This window comes from Scophthalmus maximus, chromosome 1 (genome assembly GCF_022379125.1).
Source record: "Scophthalmus maximus strain ysfricsl-2021 chromosome 1, ASM2237912v1, whole genome shotgun sequence".
NCBI lineage: Eukaryota > Metazoa > Chordata > Actinopteri > Pleuronectiformes > Scophthalmidae > Scophthalmus > Scophthalmus maximus.
The window spans coordinates 29,411,036-29,426,625 of NC_061515.1; the positions used below are offsets into that span (position 1 = coordinate 29,411,036).

At 49.1% G+C, this 15,590-nt stretch overlaps 1 protein-coding gene across 3 annotated transcripts in view; it reads right to left on the reverse strand.

Annotated features, from left to right (window-relative positions):
• nbeal1 (neurobeachin-like 1) overlaps positions 1–15,006 on the reverse strand; it is a 29,766-nt gene extending 14,760 nt beyond the window's left edge. For 2 of the 3 annotated variants that reach the window (XM_035630987.2, XM_047331627.1), the window contains exons 1-19: positions 14,906–15,006; positions 14,028–14,361; positions 8,096–8,187; positions 7,566–7,727; positions 7,348–7,429; positions 7,059–7,186; positions 6,836–6,918; positions 5,484–5,569; positions 4,904–5,348; positions 4,709–4,815; positions 4,240–4,326; positions 2,290–2,373; positions 2,056–2,154; positions 1,374–1,945; positions 1,139–1,271; positions 923–1,042; positions 491–800; positions 323–408; positions 85–174 (exon numbers count right to left, since the gene is read on the reverse strand). In XM_035630987.2, coding sequence (XP_035486880.2) covers positions 85–174; positions 323–408; positions 491–800; positions 923–1,042; positions 1,139–1,271; positions 1,374–1,945; positions 2,056–2,154; positions 2,290–2,373; positions 4,240–4,326; positions 4,709–4,815; positions 4,904–5,348; positions 5,484–5,569; positions 6,836–6,918; positions 7,059–7,186; positions 7,348–7,429; positions 7,566–7,727; positions 8,096–8,187; positions 14,028–14,147 — 2,886 coding nt within the window. In that variant the 5' untranslated portion in view covers positions 14,148–14,361; positions 14,906–15,006. The remainder of the gene's footprint in view (positions 1–84; positions 175–322; positions 409–490; positions 801–922; positions 1,043–1,138; positions 1,272–1,373; positions 1,946–2,055; positions 2,155–2,289; positions 2,374–4,239; positions 4,327–4,708; positions 4,816–4,903; positions 5,349–5,483; positions 5,570–6,835; positions 6,919–7,058; positions 7,187–7,347; positions 7,430–7,565; positions 7,728–8,095; positions 8,188–14,027; positions 14,362–14,905) is intronic. The other variant, XM_047331633.1, reaches the window with a different exon arrangement.
• Between the last annotated feature and the right edge of the window lie 584 nt (positions 15,007–15,590).

Consider the following 15,590-nt stretch of genomic DNA (forward strand, 5'->3'; position numbering starts at 1 on the left):
ACATATTATCAAAATAGAATATGTATACATATGATACAAGCTGGAATATTCCTGGTAGCATAGAACAGAGCTGTAGCGCCCAACCTTGATATCCCAGTTGACGACTTTGTTGCCAGTCAGGCGTCCGTGCAGCATGTTCGGAGACAGATCTAGACAGATGGGGTTCCTACAAGCCTGTAGACAGAAGAATCATGCTTAGTTAACAAGATTTCAGTTTTTCTAGATAACATCATACATTCCTAAAGAAAATGCACTGCTCTCTCTACGTGGCTGATTTGAAAGCTTTCCGATTGAGTGGCTGAAACCGCAGTGGAACTGGCACCTTGGGCGAGTAGTGCAGCAGCAGTTTGGTTGAAAGGTCACCGAGTTCTGACTCCTGGGCTTTGAATGGAGAGATACAGTTTGGACCTGTGGAGAAAAAAAAAGACTTTAATAATTTTCTTTTCATTTCTGAATCCATCCTCCTCTCACATCGTCTCCTCCTGCTTACCAGAACCGCAGATGGCTTTAATGTGATTGGGCTGCAGGGGTTCATGGAACACCATGACGCTCCCCAGCTGCCCCTGCAGGGATGTGGGGCTCCCCCACTCGCTGTCCTGTGTCCCTGCAGAGATGAGCTTCGTCACGGACTCGGGCTTCCCCCCCAGCAGTCCGCCCCAGGTCTGCGGCGACAGGATAGCACCCAGCGAGGAGCGAGTGGTGGGCGTGGTGGCGGACGAGAAGGGAGGGTCGGGAATCTGGGAGGGCGGGGGCGTCGTGGTGCGGTGGCCCGCCGAGCCGATGCAACAGGACGTGAAGGGCTGGAGGCGGAGAACACAACAAGACTGAGAGTAAACAAACAAAAATCTTGATGATGGAAAAAAAAGAAACCTTCCCCTGATAAATATGGGTTAATGGATTATTAGACGAGTGCATGTCTCACCTCTGTCATGGAGGGATACTTGAGAGGGGCAGACAGTTTCTGCTGTCCGTCAACATAAATGTAGACAAGGCTCTGTCCGAACGGCCTCTTTCCTGGTACATGTACCACACCGATGCTGTGCTGTAGAAAGAAATCCCAACAGAATTTTCATATTTCAGTGGCACAGCCCTTTCATTACTTGAATGTTAATAATCAAGGTCCTTAGTTCTGACTAACCCAGAGGGAGTCACAGAAGCAGTAGTCGGGCAGCATGACGGTGACGTACTCCTTCTTTGTGCACACAGCCACCACCAGCACACCGGCGGAGCTGATGAAGGCCTCAAAGCCCGTCCCACCCGGGGTGAAAAAGCTGAAATAGAGAAAAAACACTTTGAGAAGGTGTTGACGTATTTACCCTTTTGATTCTATTATCTCTTTCTTCGTAAAGCAAAATTCAGTTCTTTCATGTCACCTGTAGAGCTGTTTTCTCTTGTCTTTGCTGGTCGGGCCCAACTGGTCCTGGTCCAGTGACAACCAGGCAAGGAAGCTGAAGGCAGAGCCTGGCCAGCGCTGCACTGTGGGTGCGACGATGCCTGCCATGCTGGGTGACAGGTCAAAGTACTGCATGGCGCTCTCCAAGCCCTGTTTGCGTACCACGGCCAGGAGGGCTCTCAGGGCAGGACCTACGTAGGGGTGCGCTTGGCTGGACTCTGGGGGCCTGAGAAGGCGCAGGAGCCCCAGCAGCTCCCTGGCACTCAGCGACTGGGAGCCCAGTGAGCCCACAAGGCCCAGCAGGCTCTCGGCACAAGCTCGATGGAGTCGCTGGTGGCGTTCCAGGGCGGCCAGCGCTCGCATGACCATGGTGGCATTGACACAGGTGGCGCGGGTCTGTCGATTAAGGCAGCTGAGGCGGCGGAGCCAATCGGCCGCGAAGAGCTGCAGCTCCGACGAGTCCAGCTCCGGGAGCCACTGGACCAGCAGTAGCAAGGGCTCCACGTTACTTATGCCCAGGAGCCCCACTGAGGTGTGCTCGCCCTCCACCGCCTACACAAGACAAATGTGAAGACGAATATTATACACAGATACAGACACAAGGTATGAAAGAACGGCAGGTCTGAGAGGTCAACGAGCAGCAGAGACGATGTTTCTCTCACCATGTTCATCAGCTCTTTGAGGAGGTGTCGCGATGGTTGGCCGAGTGAGATGAGCACTTCGTACAGATGATTATAACCAATCCGCTCCTTGAATACCTCCTGCAGGAGAGACAACAAACAGGACAAAGAGCATGAATAGTATCCTGATAAATAGTGTTGTTTCTTTATACTCAGGACTGTAAAAAAAAAAAGTATAAGGACTGCATGTGATTAAATGAATGTATTCCCTGTTACCTTTGCAGCTGGTGATTTATGCATCACTGTTGTCAGGGCTTTGATGGTTGCTACAGCGAGGGAGTCTAGTCGCCCTTGAATCACCTGAATCACAGACACACAGGTCAGTGACTGGCAGCAGATGATACGACACAAGGTAAATCTCCTCTTATTCCAGATGTATGTTATTTTTATATATACATACTGCAACAAGCATGCATACAATTTAAAGCCACATTCATGTACAAAGTTTGTAATGCTTAAAGGATAATGATCCGACTTATTTAAGGTTCTGAAACAACATGCATCACACTTGGAGGAATAAAAGAGAGACTTAGGTGGAATGCCTTGGAGTTCGATTCACTTAGTGAGAAAAACAGGAGTAAATCATTGATGGTGGTTAGTAGTGTTTTCACTGCAATAGGAGTCGGCATCAAAGCTTCTACTGCAGATGGTAAAGTGAACATAAGGAAAGTGTTGTCTTTCTGCTCCAGGTGAAGATGTGGCTGAAGCAGGAAGCTCTCGGGCTAAACAAACAAATAAATAGATAAACCGCCCACCTCCATAAAAACAGACAGAAGCGAACTCACTCTTTTTCCTCACACTGACACACACACACACACACACACAAACATATAGAAAGCATGCAACCCATGAAACACAAGCCAAAACCATGAAGAAACACACAAACAGATCTCCATCCAGCTCTGTCCTGCTCACGACCAACTGGTTCTGGGTCACTGAGGCACAGAATCTGATTAACATGACAGTTGTGACACTGGTCGACCCGACAGCGAGTCTCGGACCAGCTGGAGAGGGACTGTGGCAAAAAACAAAATCAAACACTGAGAGTTCATCGTCACCGAGTCCAGATCACCTCAAACCACTGAACTCTGTGCAGGACACACACACACCAGGCCAATGATATAGCATTCCAGTGGATCCCATAGTGTACCGCAGAGAACCAGGACAGAGTCGGGGGGGTAGGGTGGGGAGGGGAGCGAGGAGGGCTGTGGAGGAAGGGCAATAATATAAAAATGAGATGAAAGAGGCAAAGTGGTCTCTCCACAGCAAGACCTGTTAGCACCTTGGGTCGATTCTTGTTCTGGAATGTTCCATTTGTGCGTTATTAACTAAATAGCTGCTTACATGCGCTAAGCTCTGACCTGGATTTCAACAAAAAGCTTGATGCCTGAAAAACACACACACACCAAGCCGCTGCATCGGGTTACAGCTGCTCGACAACAAAGGCACACTGGTGTGTGTGTCTTCGTGCAGGTCGGTCCACCTGTATTCATATTGTCACCATCAATGGAGGGATTATAAACCTTATAAAAGGTGACTCTGTGCATTAGGATGTACAAAGAGCAGGAGGAAAGCCGGTATTCTCTGAGGGGAACAAGTGACCTTTCTTTGCACAGGAGATGATTCAGTGACCATTCAAGAGACAAGCACTGTTTAGCCGTTTTCAGACACGAACTCTGGAAAATGTCCGGAAAATTGGGTCCGGAGTTTGCCTTTCGCATGTGACGAATGCGGCAAGGGAACGCTGGAGTTTTTGTTTACAGTCATCAGTGAGCTAAGGGTGAATTTTTTCCGGAGAGTTTCCTGATGCATTCTCACATGTACATTTTCTGGAAATTTTACAAAAGGGTCTGGCAGGAGAAGTTCAGCAAAATGTCCATAGCAACATTTGCAGCCACTCCGGAGCAGTTCGGGAAAATGTGCGGACATCGGTGCGTGTCTGAAAGCAGCAAAAGAGACGGCTTCCTGTTTTAGAGAATCTTTTTTTTTCTATTTAAATATGATCCAATTACACATTGGTGGTGCGAGCGTCCTGCTGTGGAGAGGCCTCGTGGCTCCAGTGAGGGGAAGGTGGTGAGACTTGGCAGCAGCAGGTGAGGGGCGGGTAGATGGATGGTAAGGGGGGGGGTTCAAAGTGAGGTGGGGGTGGGGCTTTCTCGGTGGTACCTGAGTGTCCCTCTCTGCTGTCAGTAACCTGTTGTTGGTTATATCTTTCTGGTCCTTGTCTGCCGCCGTGCACCTAGCATTAACCAGCTGACACACACACACACACACACACACACAACAGGCAACATGTCAAGATCGCATGTGTGTGGTGGGAGAGGGGGGTTGACAGACAGAGAAAATGGAGACAAGGAATAGACAGAGGAGGGTGAAGGGGGAGAAGAGATGATGTAAGTGGAGAAGGGGAGCTAGCGGTTAAAAGCCGTGACCCTCAGCGGGGGTCACCGTGAAGGAGGCGTGTCGGGGATCCAGCCTGGCTGTGGGGAGGTAAACATGCGACGTGGGGAATGCTCTTTCCTCACACTTGGAAGGGACACTAATCATGACATACAACCAGACTTGTTCATATGAAATGTCTTTGAGAGGTTTAACGTGTATTCAGGTTATGAGTAAACAGGAAGACGTCTGTTACCTTGCTGTTCTGCAGCAGTCGAGTCAGATGCTCAAAACAGTTACTGTTGAGGAAGATGGCTTGTAGAACGGGCCTGTCTGAACACAGGAACATGTCCCTGATGGTGTCTGACAGACGGACAGAGGCATAGAATCAGATGGTGGAATAAGCCAAGTTAGTTAATAATGGCTGAGGTCTTTATCGTTGAAACCCTACCGAGCATGTGTACTTGCAGCGCCACAAATCGGCTCTCCCAGTGTCGGCCCAGTGTCGGCACTCGCCCCTTGGCCTGTTGCTGCTGCTGTTGTTGCTGCTGTTGTTGTGGCTGCTGTTGTTGCTGCTGTTGTTGCTGCTGTTGTTGCTGCTGCTGCTGCTGCTGCTGCTGCCGGGTGGCAACCACAGCCGCCGGGTCTGAGTTTAGCAGCTTGAAGTAGTTCTCCAGCACCGAGGCGATTTCCACCTGCCGCTGATCCGAGCTGGAGGCCAGTAGGCGCTGCACCACCTCTCGCAGGCAGCCCAGGGTCAGCAGCGCCTTCCGGTCGGGGGCCTCGCTGTCCCAGTCCTCGCCCTCGTCCGAAGGGCAGCTGCCCATCGAGCAGTCGGCCAGCACCCGCATCAACACCTCCATGGTGGCTGGAGAGATGGCAAGCAGGGCGTTCCTCTGCCAGGGAAAAAGGAATGGAGGCGGGGGAAGGAGAGATGCAAGGAGATAAAGTGGTTAGTCAAAAGTTTATCAAAGCAATTCTGAAAACAGAGGACAAACTGCCCTGTGAATCCCCCGGTCGTCTAGTCTCACCTGATCACCAGCTACTATGGCTCCAAACAGATGCAGCAGGCAGCACTTCAGACTCTCCTTCAGGTGCTCGCTCTCCTGGAAGCACTCTGGGAAAATGCACATACACACACGCAAAGTCCATTAGTTTGATCTGTAGGCATGATGTCATCTATGCAAATACAATGAAACCACAAAGCGACACTATACCCTCACTTTTTTTTGTGTATTATGCTCTATATACAAACAGAGACACACAAACACTGTTAGCTTATCTGTTTCTTTCATACACGCACACCCACGGAAGCTCAATCAAATCAGCAAACCAGATAAGACAGTAAGCACACACACGCACGCACGCACGCACGCACGCACGCACGCACGCACGCACGCACGCACGCACGCACGCACGCACGCACGCACGCACGCACGCACGCACGCAGGCAGGCAGGCAGGCAGGCAGGCAGGCATGTGGAAATCGTGCCAGTGACCTCCGGGTCATGGTGGGTCCCAGTCATCCATTAACTCTCCAGTAGACACGTTCGATTGGCGAGAGGAAACGTGAGATCTTGGCTCCGTGACGTCCATTTCCTTTATCCCAAACGTGTCACAACTACATTTCAACTCTGCCGTCAAGCAAAAAACGAAGAAACGGTTTTCCACACACTGTCTCTTTGCGTGTACGGCACAAGAGCACGTCAGGTCGGACCATGTTTGTTATCTCTGGGATAAGAAAACCACAGTAGCCACACACCAGGACACAGGGCAGAATGGAGTGTTTGTTCTATATGGCCACCAGCGCCGCTGAAGTGCCTTGACGGGCACCGTTCGCTATCGGCTCATCTCGCCGCCTTGCAAACAGAACGCGGACACAAAGAGTGGTTTCAAGTCGACCCGAAGAGGCGAGGAGAGGGGAGGAGAGAGAGAGTGACGGCAGGGGAGAGGGGAAAAAAAAGATGGCGAGAGAGAGGAGCTTGTGGTTCTGAGATCACTCGCTTTTTTATGATGTAGAGGTTTGTTTCCTCATCCACAACCAAAGGGCTACAGAATGCAAAGTGTGGACCATAGAGAGACTGTAATGTTACAGTGTTTGCACACACCGCAGTTAACTGTCGGAACTGAGGTCACCTTTTGTTATTTATGCTAACGTTAACTCATAGTACAATGATAAATGTGATGCTTATGGCTGAATATAAGGACAAGAACACAACCATTTAATGACATACACCAATTTAAAGAATGGAATATTTTAAAAGAGTACACCTGCCTATTGTTCACATGTCTTGAATGATCGTATGGAAGAATTGGGCTGCTTTGACGGCTGCTGACACTGTGTTGTGGCGTAAAAAAAAGAAGCGAAGGAACAAGAGACTCACGGTAAAAGAAGGGAACAAACTCGACGGTGAGCGGCGCTGACTTGTACTTCTGTCTGCTCCGCTCTACTGTGCCCAGCTGCTCCCTGTGGGAAAAAAATATGACAAAGGATGAAGAACAGTTTTCATTCTGCTCAGTGTTCAGTAAACCTTCAAGGCGTTCTGGCCGCCAAGATAAATAGTGAAGTGTGAGCAAGTTGAGCTACAGTGCAGCTGCGGCCGTTACCCGGAAGTTCGATGCCTCCAGTTGCGGTACGGGTCGTAGAGGCTTTCGCAGAATGCCAGCGCATGACGGACAAACTCCTCCGCCTGGCTCTGGTCGGCCATCTCCTTCTCTTTGGTCTTGCTCTTCAGCTGTAACACACACACAAACATAGAGAAAGACACTTCATACCTGATTTTACACGTCTCATGAAAACCATTGCTGCATCGTAGGGAGAATGGATAACAATAAAACTTGTGTCGTAAGAGAGCAGAAAATAAAAATTTAGAGATTAAATAGGGAGGAGTCTGACCTGCTGAATATAGAGCGTTGTCATGTTGATGATATGATTGATGTAAGAGCAAGTGCCAATCTCCTCCACATTGGACAGGTTCCTTTGAAAAACAGGACAAATTGGTTATTTGCTTCGGAGCAACAGCAATACCATGAATTAAATAGGACACAGTCGATGGAGGAAAACACAGGATCTTTTCAGCTTTTACTTGTCTGTGCACGTTCACCCTTCCTGACCTGCAGATGATGATGAGGAACTTGAGCAGCAGCAGAGCCAGGTTCTGCTGCTCGGGCTCCAGGCCATCGGAGGCTTTCTGGACGCACTGCAGCAGCTGGTGGCGCAAAACCTGCAGGATGTTGTCCGGGAGGAGGGTCAACACGGGGGGAACCTCCTCTGGCCTGGAGACAACCGACAGAGCAAGATGAATAGGAATCCCCTTTTAGGAAGGAGGATAAGCTTCCTGTGAATACTTATAACATGGGCTTTTATTATTGCATTGAGAGAGAGAGAGCAGCCAAACCCATGCAATGAATGTCGGTGGGAGCGAAGGACAGATGTGGCAGCAACGGAGGAGAGGAAGGAGAGGGAAGAAAATGGAGAGGGGAGGAAAAGAGACGGCGGCTAGAGGGAGATGAAGGAGGGAGTTGGAGAGAGAAAGCAGGAGAAAATGACTCATGGGATCGGGAGAAAGAGGAAATGACAGATGAGAAGCTCAACAGATAAAACTTGAATTCTATTTTCCCTAATATACGATTCCAGTTTTTACCGCGATGGAGGCTTCTCAAAGTCCACATCCAGGCATCGGTCGTAGGAGCTGATGAAAATCTCCAGCCAAAGCTTCAAGTAGTCTGGATCCCTCTGAGGAATGAGGATACAGAGAGAGGAAGAGGAGGGAAGAGGACACATTTATGAACCGGTATGAATGACAGCTGATTGCCTTGTATGACATTTGATTGAATTGATTGTGTCCTTTGTCTCTTTTGTCTCACGACTGTTGTTTCTGAAGCATGTGACACACGACAGAGCAGGAATGTCTCAGGTGAGTGCGCGTGCGTGCATCTTATCTTTCTCAGCAGAGGAAGCTGAAACATGCACCTGTTGGGAAAACCGGCCTGACTACATTCTGAGGAGAGGAGGGGAGGGGTGTGTGTTTGTGTGTGTGTTGGTGTGTGTGTTTTAGCAGCCGGGCCGGCTGATCTGCATTTCCTACATTCCTGGCACAAGAGCCCGACGGGACGGCGGCGGCATCTGCCACAGAGGGAACTCTGGGAACGCTGGCACAGTTAAGCTTCTGACCACAATGCAAAACTACAACACCACCTGACCAGCAAGACAGGGGAGTGAATACCATAAAAAAGTGGTGAAGAATAGTGTCAGTTTTTATTAGCATCATAACTGACAATAAAACACAGACACAAGTAACATGACCGTGTCAGTAAATACGCAAGGTGTAGACGGCAACAGAAAGCACAACGCCCCTCTCCCACCCTGCAGATCCTGTAATAAGGACTTTGGGCCATGTGGAGGGGGTGAGGACACAATCTGGGTCAAGGAGCGCTGAGGAGGTGATTGGGGCAGATTACAACACCAGTCAGGGTATTGTGCATTTGTCTAGCGTAAGCTGTTTTCAGACAGGAACTTAGGAAGGTCAGATGTGTTCACACCGACAGGAACATTTCCGGAACATTCTGTGGCGTCTGTGCAAAGCAGCAGGTGCATTTCAGGAAAATGTCCAGACGTAAGTGCTTGGAACCTATTATTAAGATAATAATTCAGAGCTATCCCGTCTTGTGTGTTCCTGTAAACTTTGAGTTATTGGAAAAGCGAGATAACAATTCAGGAGTTTTGTGAAAAAACCTTGGATTCACTTCACCAGGGAATAAGAGCGTCTGGCTGCTGCCCCGAGCCGAGATAACCGGCATATGAAGCTGCGCCAGGAAATAAAAAAACAGATGGAGAAGGAGAAGAAAATGGTACTAAATGCAAGCGCTAATGTTCACAGCTTGTTTCTAATGGCCCCATCATTGCAGCCTCTGGGCTCTAAAGCATTTTTTTTTTCTTCCACCAGTGTTGCTATGGCTTCCCTGCGATGATACACCAGTTTCAGACAAAGACACAGACACTCGAAAAAGAAAATGAAGAGAAAAAGAACTGTGGGGGGAAAAAAAGGGGAGAGCTGTGGTTAAAGAGAAGGGAGAAGGGCTTCGGCTGCGTCTGTCTGCGTGTCACAGTGGGAATCAGCCAGAACGAAGCAGGAAGTCAGATCTGTGCCGCTGCTCGTGAAGACGCTGGCCTCCGCTGTGTGACAGACATCTGAATGGAATAAACAACGGCCACGTGTGAATGAAACGCTGCGTTGCCTTCGCTGCATGAATCACTGGGATAATGCCAAAACTGAAAACTAGAACTTCAGCAACAGCATGTGCAAGAGCAGCGTCACTCTCAAATAACTGGGCTTGCTGGTAGCAGTGGCAAAATGTGTGTGTGAAAGAATGTCCTCTTTTTAGGCAGCAGCTCCGGAGCACAGATGCCCATTGAGTGTTTGGACTGTGACACACCCTTTCCTCGACACGGCTCTGCTTATTCATCACAGGCCCGGACGGCACGATGATGTAGACGACAAGTACGAGTAGGAATCCTGACGCAACAACGGTCGCCTTGTCCCGACTCTCACAATCGTCTTGAGTGTGTGGAAGAGAAAAATTCCCACGAGAGGATCGCACGCAAAAAGATCCGTTTAAGCTAACCTCATCGATACCGATCAATACACTTCATTAGGCCTAAGATGGGGAAGTGTCCGGTTACCCCCGAGTGACGCGATCACTACCTCGACTGAGACGTCTCACTCGTTTAGATACGACAGACGAGCGCTCTGAAAAAACATGAAATATGAGCTGCTCCGTGACATCGTGACCTCCTCACTAACGACGTGTTATCAGAACAACAAACACTACTGGATAATAAGGGATTATTATTTGACACACACACAAAAGAAAACATGTGTCTGTTAAAAGAGATAATCCACATGTACTGTAAGTAAATGTTCCACTGGCTTATTGGTAAAAGATATAAACTGCAAGTTCGAGAAAACTTTTATTCAACTTTTTAAGCAGTGATTGTTTTCATAACAGTTTACCTTGGCCTTTGCAGATGCCTTGAATATCCGTACCCAGAGAACTGAGGGATATCACAATGATAAAATCTATAAAACAACAATTACTTGACATTCAAACATGACCTTTAGATTATCGACCAATAACAATCTCCAGGAATTTGAGGAGCTTCAAAATAAAGGCGAGTGAAACACAAACCACATGTTACAGCAGTTTTAAACAAATGCAATAAAAACAATAATTACTTCTCTCAGAAAATAAAGACAAAAAAACAATCCTGCGGCTTAATATGTCATCACGTCATCACCACCATTGATTTCCGACTAACTGAAAGAGGACGCAGAGTAATTTGATTTTCGATTTTTATTGCTGAATCAGACGCAGTGCTGCTGCACAGGTTGGCAGCCGAGCCGGCTCCACCTCTCCAGACGGGCGTGGTCAGCTGGTGGATGTGGGCGACCTGGCCTGGTGGTGGAAGTGGGCGAGGGACGGAGGGAGTCACTGAAACCACAACGGCTACACAGAACCACTCCCTGTCGGTTTTATAACGACGGCTGTGGTCGTCCTGCTCCTGCAGCCCCACACCGCTGCACCGGCAGCCCGTGACAACTCGCTCCCGTCGTCGGCCGAGTGTATTTATAGACGCTGGTGGGAGGGGCCTAAAGCCGACATGAAGCACGTCTGACACACAATGTCGCGGTGACATCACTGTTATTGCAGAGATATTCATAGCACAGATGAAAATGAGAGGCATGGAGCGAAATAAGCAGCAGTGAGACGGAGAGGTAGCCTGAGGGAACAAACTTTGTGTGTGAGGTTGTGTAACTGGTGTACACACAGTGTGTGTGTGTGTGTGTGTGTGTGTGTGTGTGTGTGTGTGTGTGTGTGTGTGTGTGCAAATGCTTGAATAGAGATTAGACCATAACAAATGAGCAGCAAAGCCAGAAAGAGACCCAAGTAACCTACTTGAGCATATATGTGAAAACCTTTGCACTTTCTCTCCTCGTTCAGTTGGATTTCCATCTTCCTCCTCCTCCTCTTCCTCCCTCGACTCATTAATCCTCTCACTACATCATGACTCCCATTAAGTGCAATGGAGTTTATGCAAATGACAGTTGGGTGGGGTGACATGAGACAGGATAACCAGAGAGCCCTGCTCCTTTCTGTTGACAATTAAAGAGAAGTTCGGTTTTCTCCGCTAGAATTAAGGCTCAGCTTCAAAAGCCGCTGGAGGTTGAAATGATGCCCCTTGTCAGTTGAGGCATGTTCCATGTGGTCGGGGGAATTAAAGGGGGCTTTGAGAGAGTAACTGGCATCATTCAGGGAGTCTGCTAAATCCTCCTCCTTCTCGGAACAAGCCCTTCTGGATCATACAGTGGTGGAGGAGCAGAGGAGAGCCGCTGGCAGGGCTGCGTCGATGCCAGCGGTTGCCTCTGCTCGGAGAAGACGCTCTGACACAAACAGATGACGGGCAGCTAAGAAGATCCAGGGTGACGTAAGGGTCTTTACCGTCGGCCGTGACCTCTCGGCCCCTCCTCGACTCCAAGGAGCAGGCTGCAGGTCCGCCTCTGCAAACACTGATTCTACAAAAAATGCTCATGCTTTCAGACGTGGGCTGACGTCCGGACATCTTCCTGAATTTTTCCAGAGAGGCTCCCCAATTTCTGTTTTGGTACGAGTCGGGCTGAGACATGACATCACCTCAGGTTGAGGCAATGATTAGTCACACAATCAAAATACAGCCAGGCCACTTGTGCAGTAGAGATTGTACATAAAGGGAAAGTTTTTCCTTGTGCTGACGCTGAGATAAGAAAATTCCTGCCCTGGGTCGAGACGGCGAGAGGAGATGGAATAGTAAACCCTTCGCTAGGATGCAGGGGGTCTCAGGGGCTCGCGGGAAACATTCCTCATCTAATTTAAGGCCACGTGACCCCAGCAACCAGCAACCAGCAACCCCTGCACACACACACACACACACACACAGTGTGGAGACGCCCCGTCAGCCATACCTGACATTTCAGCTGCTACTTCACACACACACACACACACACACACACACACACACACACACACACACACACACACACACACACACACACACACACACACACACATATTTAAATGCGTCTCCTTCAGCGTCTCTGTTGCCTCGTGCAGGAGAAGTATTGGCCCCGTGGCCGGCGGGCTCTCAGCCAGGATGAAAGGGTAACGATCCTCCGTCGCAGCTTAATGCTTAGTCAATGCAAATACAGACTCCTGCTAGAACAAATGCAATGTGTGCGCTTGCAGCAATCGCCGGCATTCTCGCAAGTGACTGTGACGTGTGTTTTTGTGTGTGTGTATGTGTGTGTGTGTGTGTTGTTATTGTGAGGGATTACAGAGGGGCGAAAGTGTGCGACCGCAGCCCGCGCTCACGTGAGCAGCGGCTCAGGCGGGCCGTTTTGATTGGACGACCGGACGCGGACATGCTGCATCGCCCAGTGCATTAAATTAAGCCAACAGCTGACTCAAGCGGTTGCGGTCTCCACTCGGGTGTCATTCATTTCATCTGCACCGGGGAGACAACACAACATCCTGTACTTCTTGTACTGCTGCTGAGATATCACAATATCGACTACTTCGAAAATATTCCTGAGAGAATGAATCTTCCGTTTTACATCTTGGACAATTCGGTGAATCACACCTGCTGCTGTCACACTGGAAGTACATCTATCTTTCTATCTAACTATTCCTAAAACCTGGTTTTATGTGTAACAAGTGTTATTCGGTTATTAGCCGACCAATAAATCATCAATAATTCAGGATCTGCACACGTGGTTTTGCCTCTTGACAAAGTGTATTGCCTGGCATGAGAAGATGCTGCTGAATCCTTTCCGGAGGAAATGCAGCTCATTACTTCACCCTGTGACCCCTCCTCCCATCTCGGCCACACACACAGGAGTCTGTGTGTGTGTGTGTGTGTGTGTGTGTGTGTGTGTGTGTGTGTGTGTGTGTGTGTGTGTGTGAGTGAGCGTGTGTGAGTGTGTGTGTGAGAGTGTATGTGTTAGTGAGTGTGTGTGTGTGTGTGTGTGTGTGTGTGTGTGTGTGTGAGAGTGTGTGTGTGTGTGTGTGTGAGAGTGAGTGAGTGAGTGAGTGAGTGAGTGAGTGAGTGAGTGAGTGAGTGAGTGAGTGAGTGAGTGAGTGTGTGTGTGTGTGTGTGTGTGTGTGTGTGAGAGTGTATGTGTGAGTGAGCATGTGTGAGTGTGTGTGTGAGAGTGTATGTGTAAGTGAGTGTGTGTGAGTCAGCGTGTGTGTGTGCGTGTGAGAGTGAGCGTGTGTGAGAGTGAGCGTGTGTGTGAGAGTGAGCGTGCGTGTGAGAGTGAGCGTGTGTGAGAGTGAGCGTGTGTGTGAGAGTGAGCGTGTGTGTGAGAGTGAGCGTGTGAGAGTGAGCGTGTGTGTGCGTGAGCGTGTGTGTGCGTGAGAGTGAGCGTGTGTGTGTGTGTGTGTGTGAGCGTGTGTGTGTGTGTGTGTGTGTGTGTGTGTGTGTGTGTGTGTGTGTGTGCGTGAGAGTGAGTGTGTGTGTGTGTGTGTGTGTTTGCGTCCTACCTTCGTGTAGTAGAGCATCCAGACCTCATACAGCCTCTCTTTGGATGCCATGGTGCCGGCGTGCAGCACCCCAGACTCCCCCGAGGTCACTTCCCTGGCTGCTTCATGGCTCCCGATCATGAGCTGAACCTCTGACAGCTCGTCGTCATCACCATCTTCATCATCATCATCGTCGTCATCATCACCACCACCATCATCATCATCGTCGTCGTCGTCGTCGTCGTGGCTGACAACACTCCTTAAAATATGGCAGACGTGTTTTCTCCCCAAAATAAATTATTCCATAGGTAGAGCTGCTACAGTCCCAGCTGGGCCCGCGCTGCCTCTTCGTCAGCTGGGGATGAAAACAACAACATGTCAAGGAGACGGACGACGACCGGCGAAGCTAACCGCAGGCTAGCGGGCAAACACCGCTGCTCCCCGCGGCGGTTGGCGCTGCTCCCGCCGCTGGCTCCTCGGAGCTCACACGGCCCGGACCGGTGGTGGAGGAACCACACACACACACACACACACACACACACACACACACACACACACACACACACACACACACACACACACACACACACACACACACACACACACACACACACACACACTAATCATTAATCTGCCCCCGTGACAGCTGCACCACACCACCGTACCTGACCGAGCTAGCTACAAAAACAAGCTAGCTGTCAAAAAAAATAAGAGACAATTTCTGTTGGTTTTTTTAAGCCTCCATTCTCCTCCTCCTCCTCCTCATGTGACAGAAAACGCCTCGTCCTGCTTCCCCAGGCTGTCCGGCTACACGAGGCGCATATGAACATTTAATAATAACAACAATAAGCGACTGTGTTACTGTATTGAAACCCGTGGAGGAGCTGAAGACCACTCACCTGTGTAGCGGAGAGCGACCGTCACTGACGCCGTGTAGTGTTGTTGTGAAAGCGTCAAGTCGGCGGCGGGTAGGCCACGCAGAAATATAAGTGCTACTTCCGGTCTCAGTAAATTTCAAATTAAAATAGGCCAATACCAACGTACTACGCGTGACCGGAAGTTGGTTTTGTTGTTATTTTTCTCTCCACTAATATAATCATTTAACTGTATAGCACCTTTCAGAAGCAGCATCACAAAGTGCTTTCACAAAAACATACAAATCACAGACAATCAAAATCAGCATTCAAACAATAACATGGTTTTCAGGTCACATATCTGAATAATAATAAAAAGACAATATAAAAAGACGAAATCATATAAAAGCAAGTCTATAGAAAAGTCTATAGTCTGTCTTAAGACAGACTCTGCCAGCCTTATCTCCTCAGACAGGCCGCTCCAAAGTCAAGGGCCCTGATGGAGAAAGCTCGGTCACCATTAGATTTGAGCCTCGACTTTGGAACAACTAGTAAAGACCCACCTGAGGATCTGAGGCTGCGAGCCGGCTTGTAGGGGATCAGCATTTCATTCATGTAGCTTGGAGCAAGACCAAGCTGTGCTTTAAAGTAATTAGTAAAATCTTAAAATCAATTCTAAAATGGACGGGGAGCCAATGAAGTGAAGTTAAAATGGGATTATGTGAAGCTG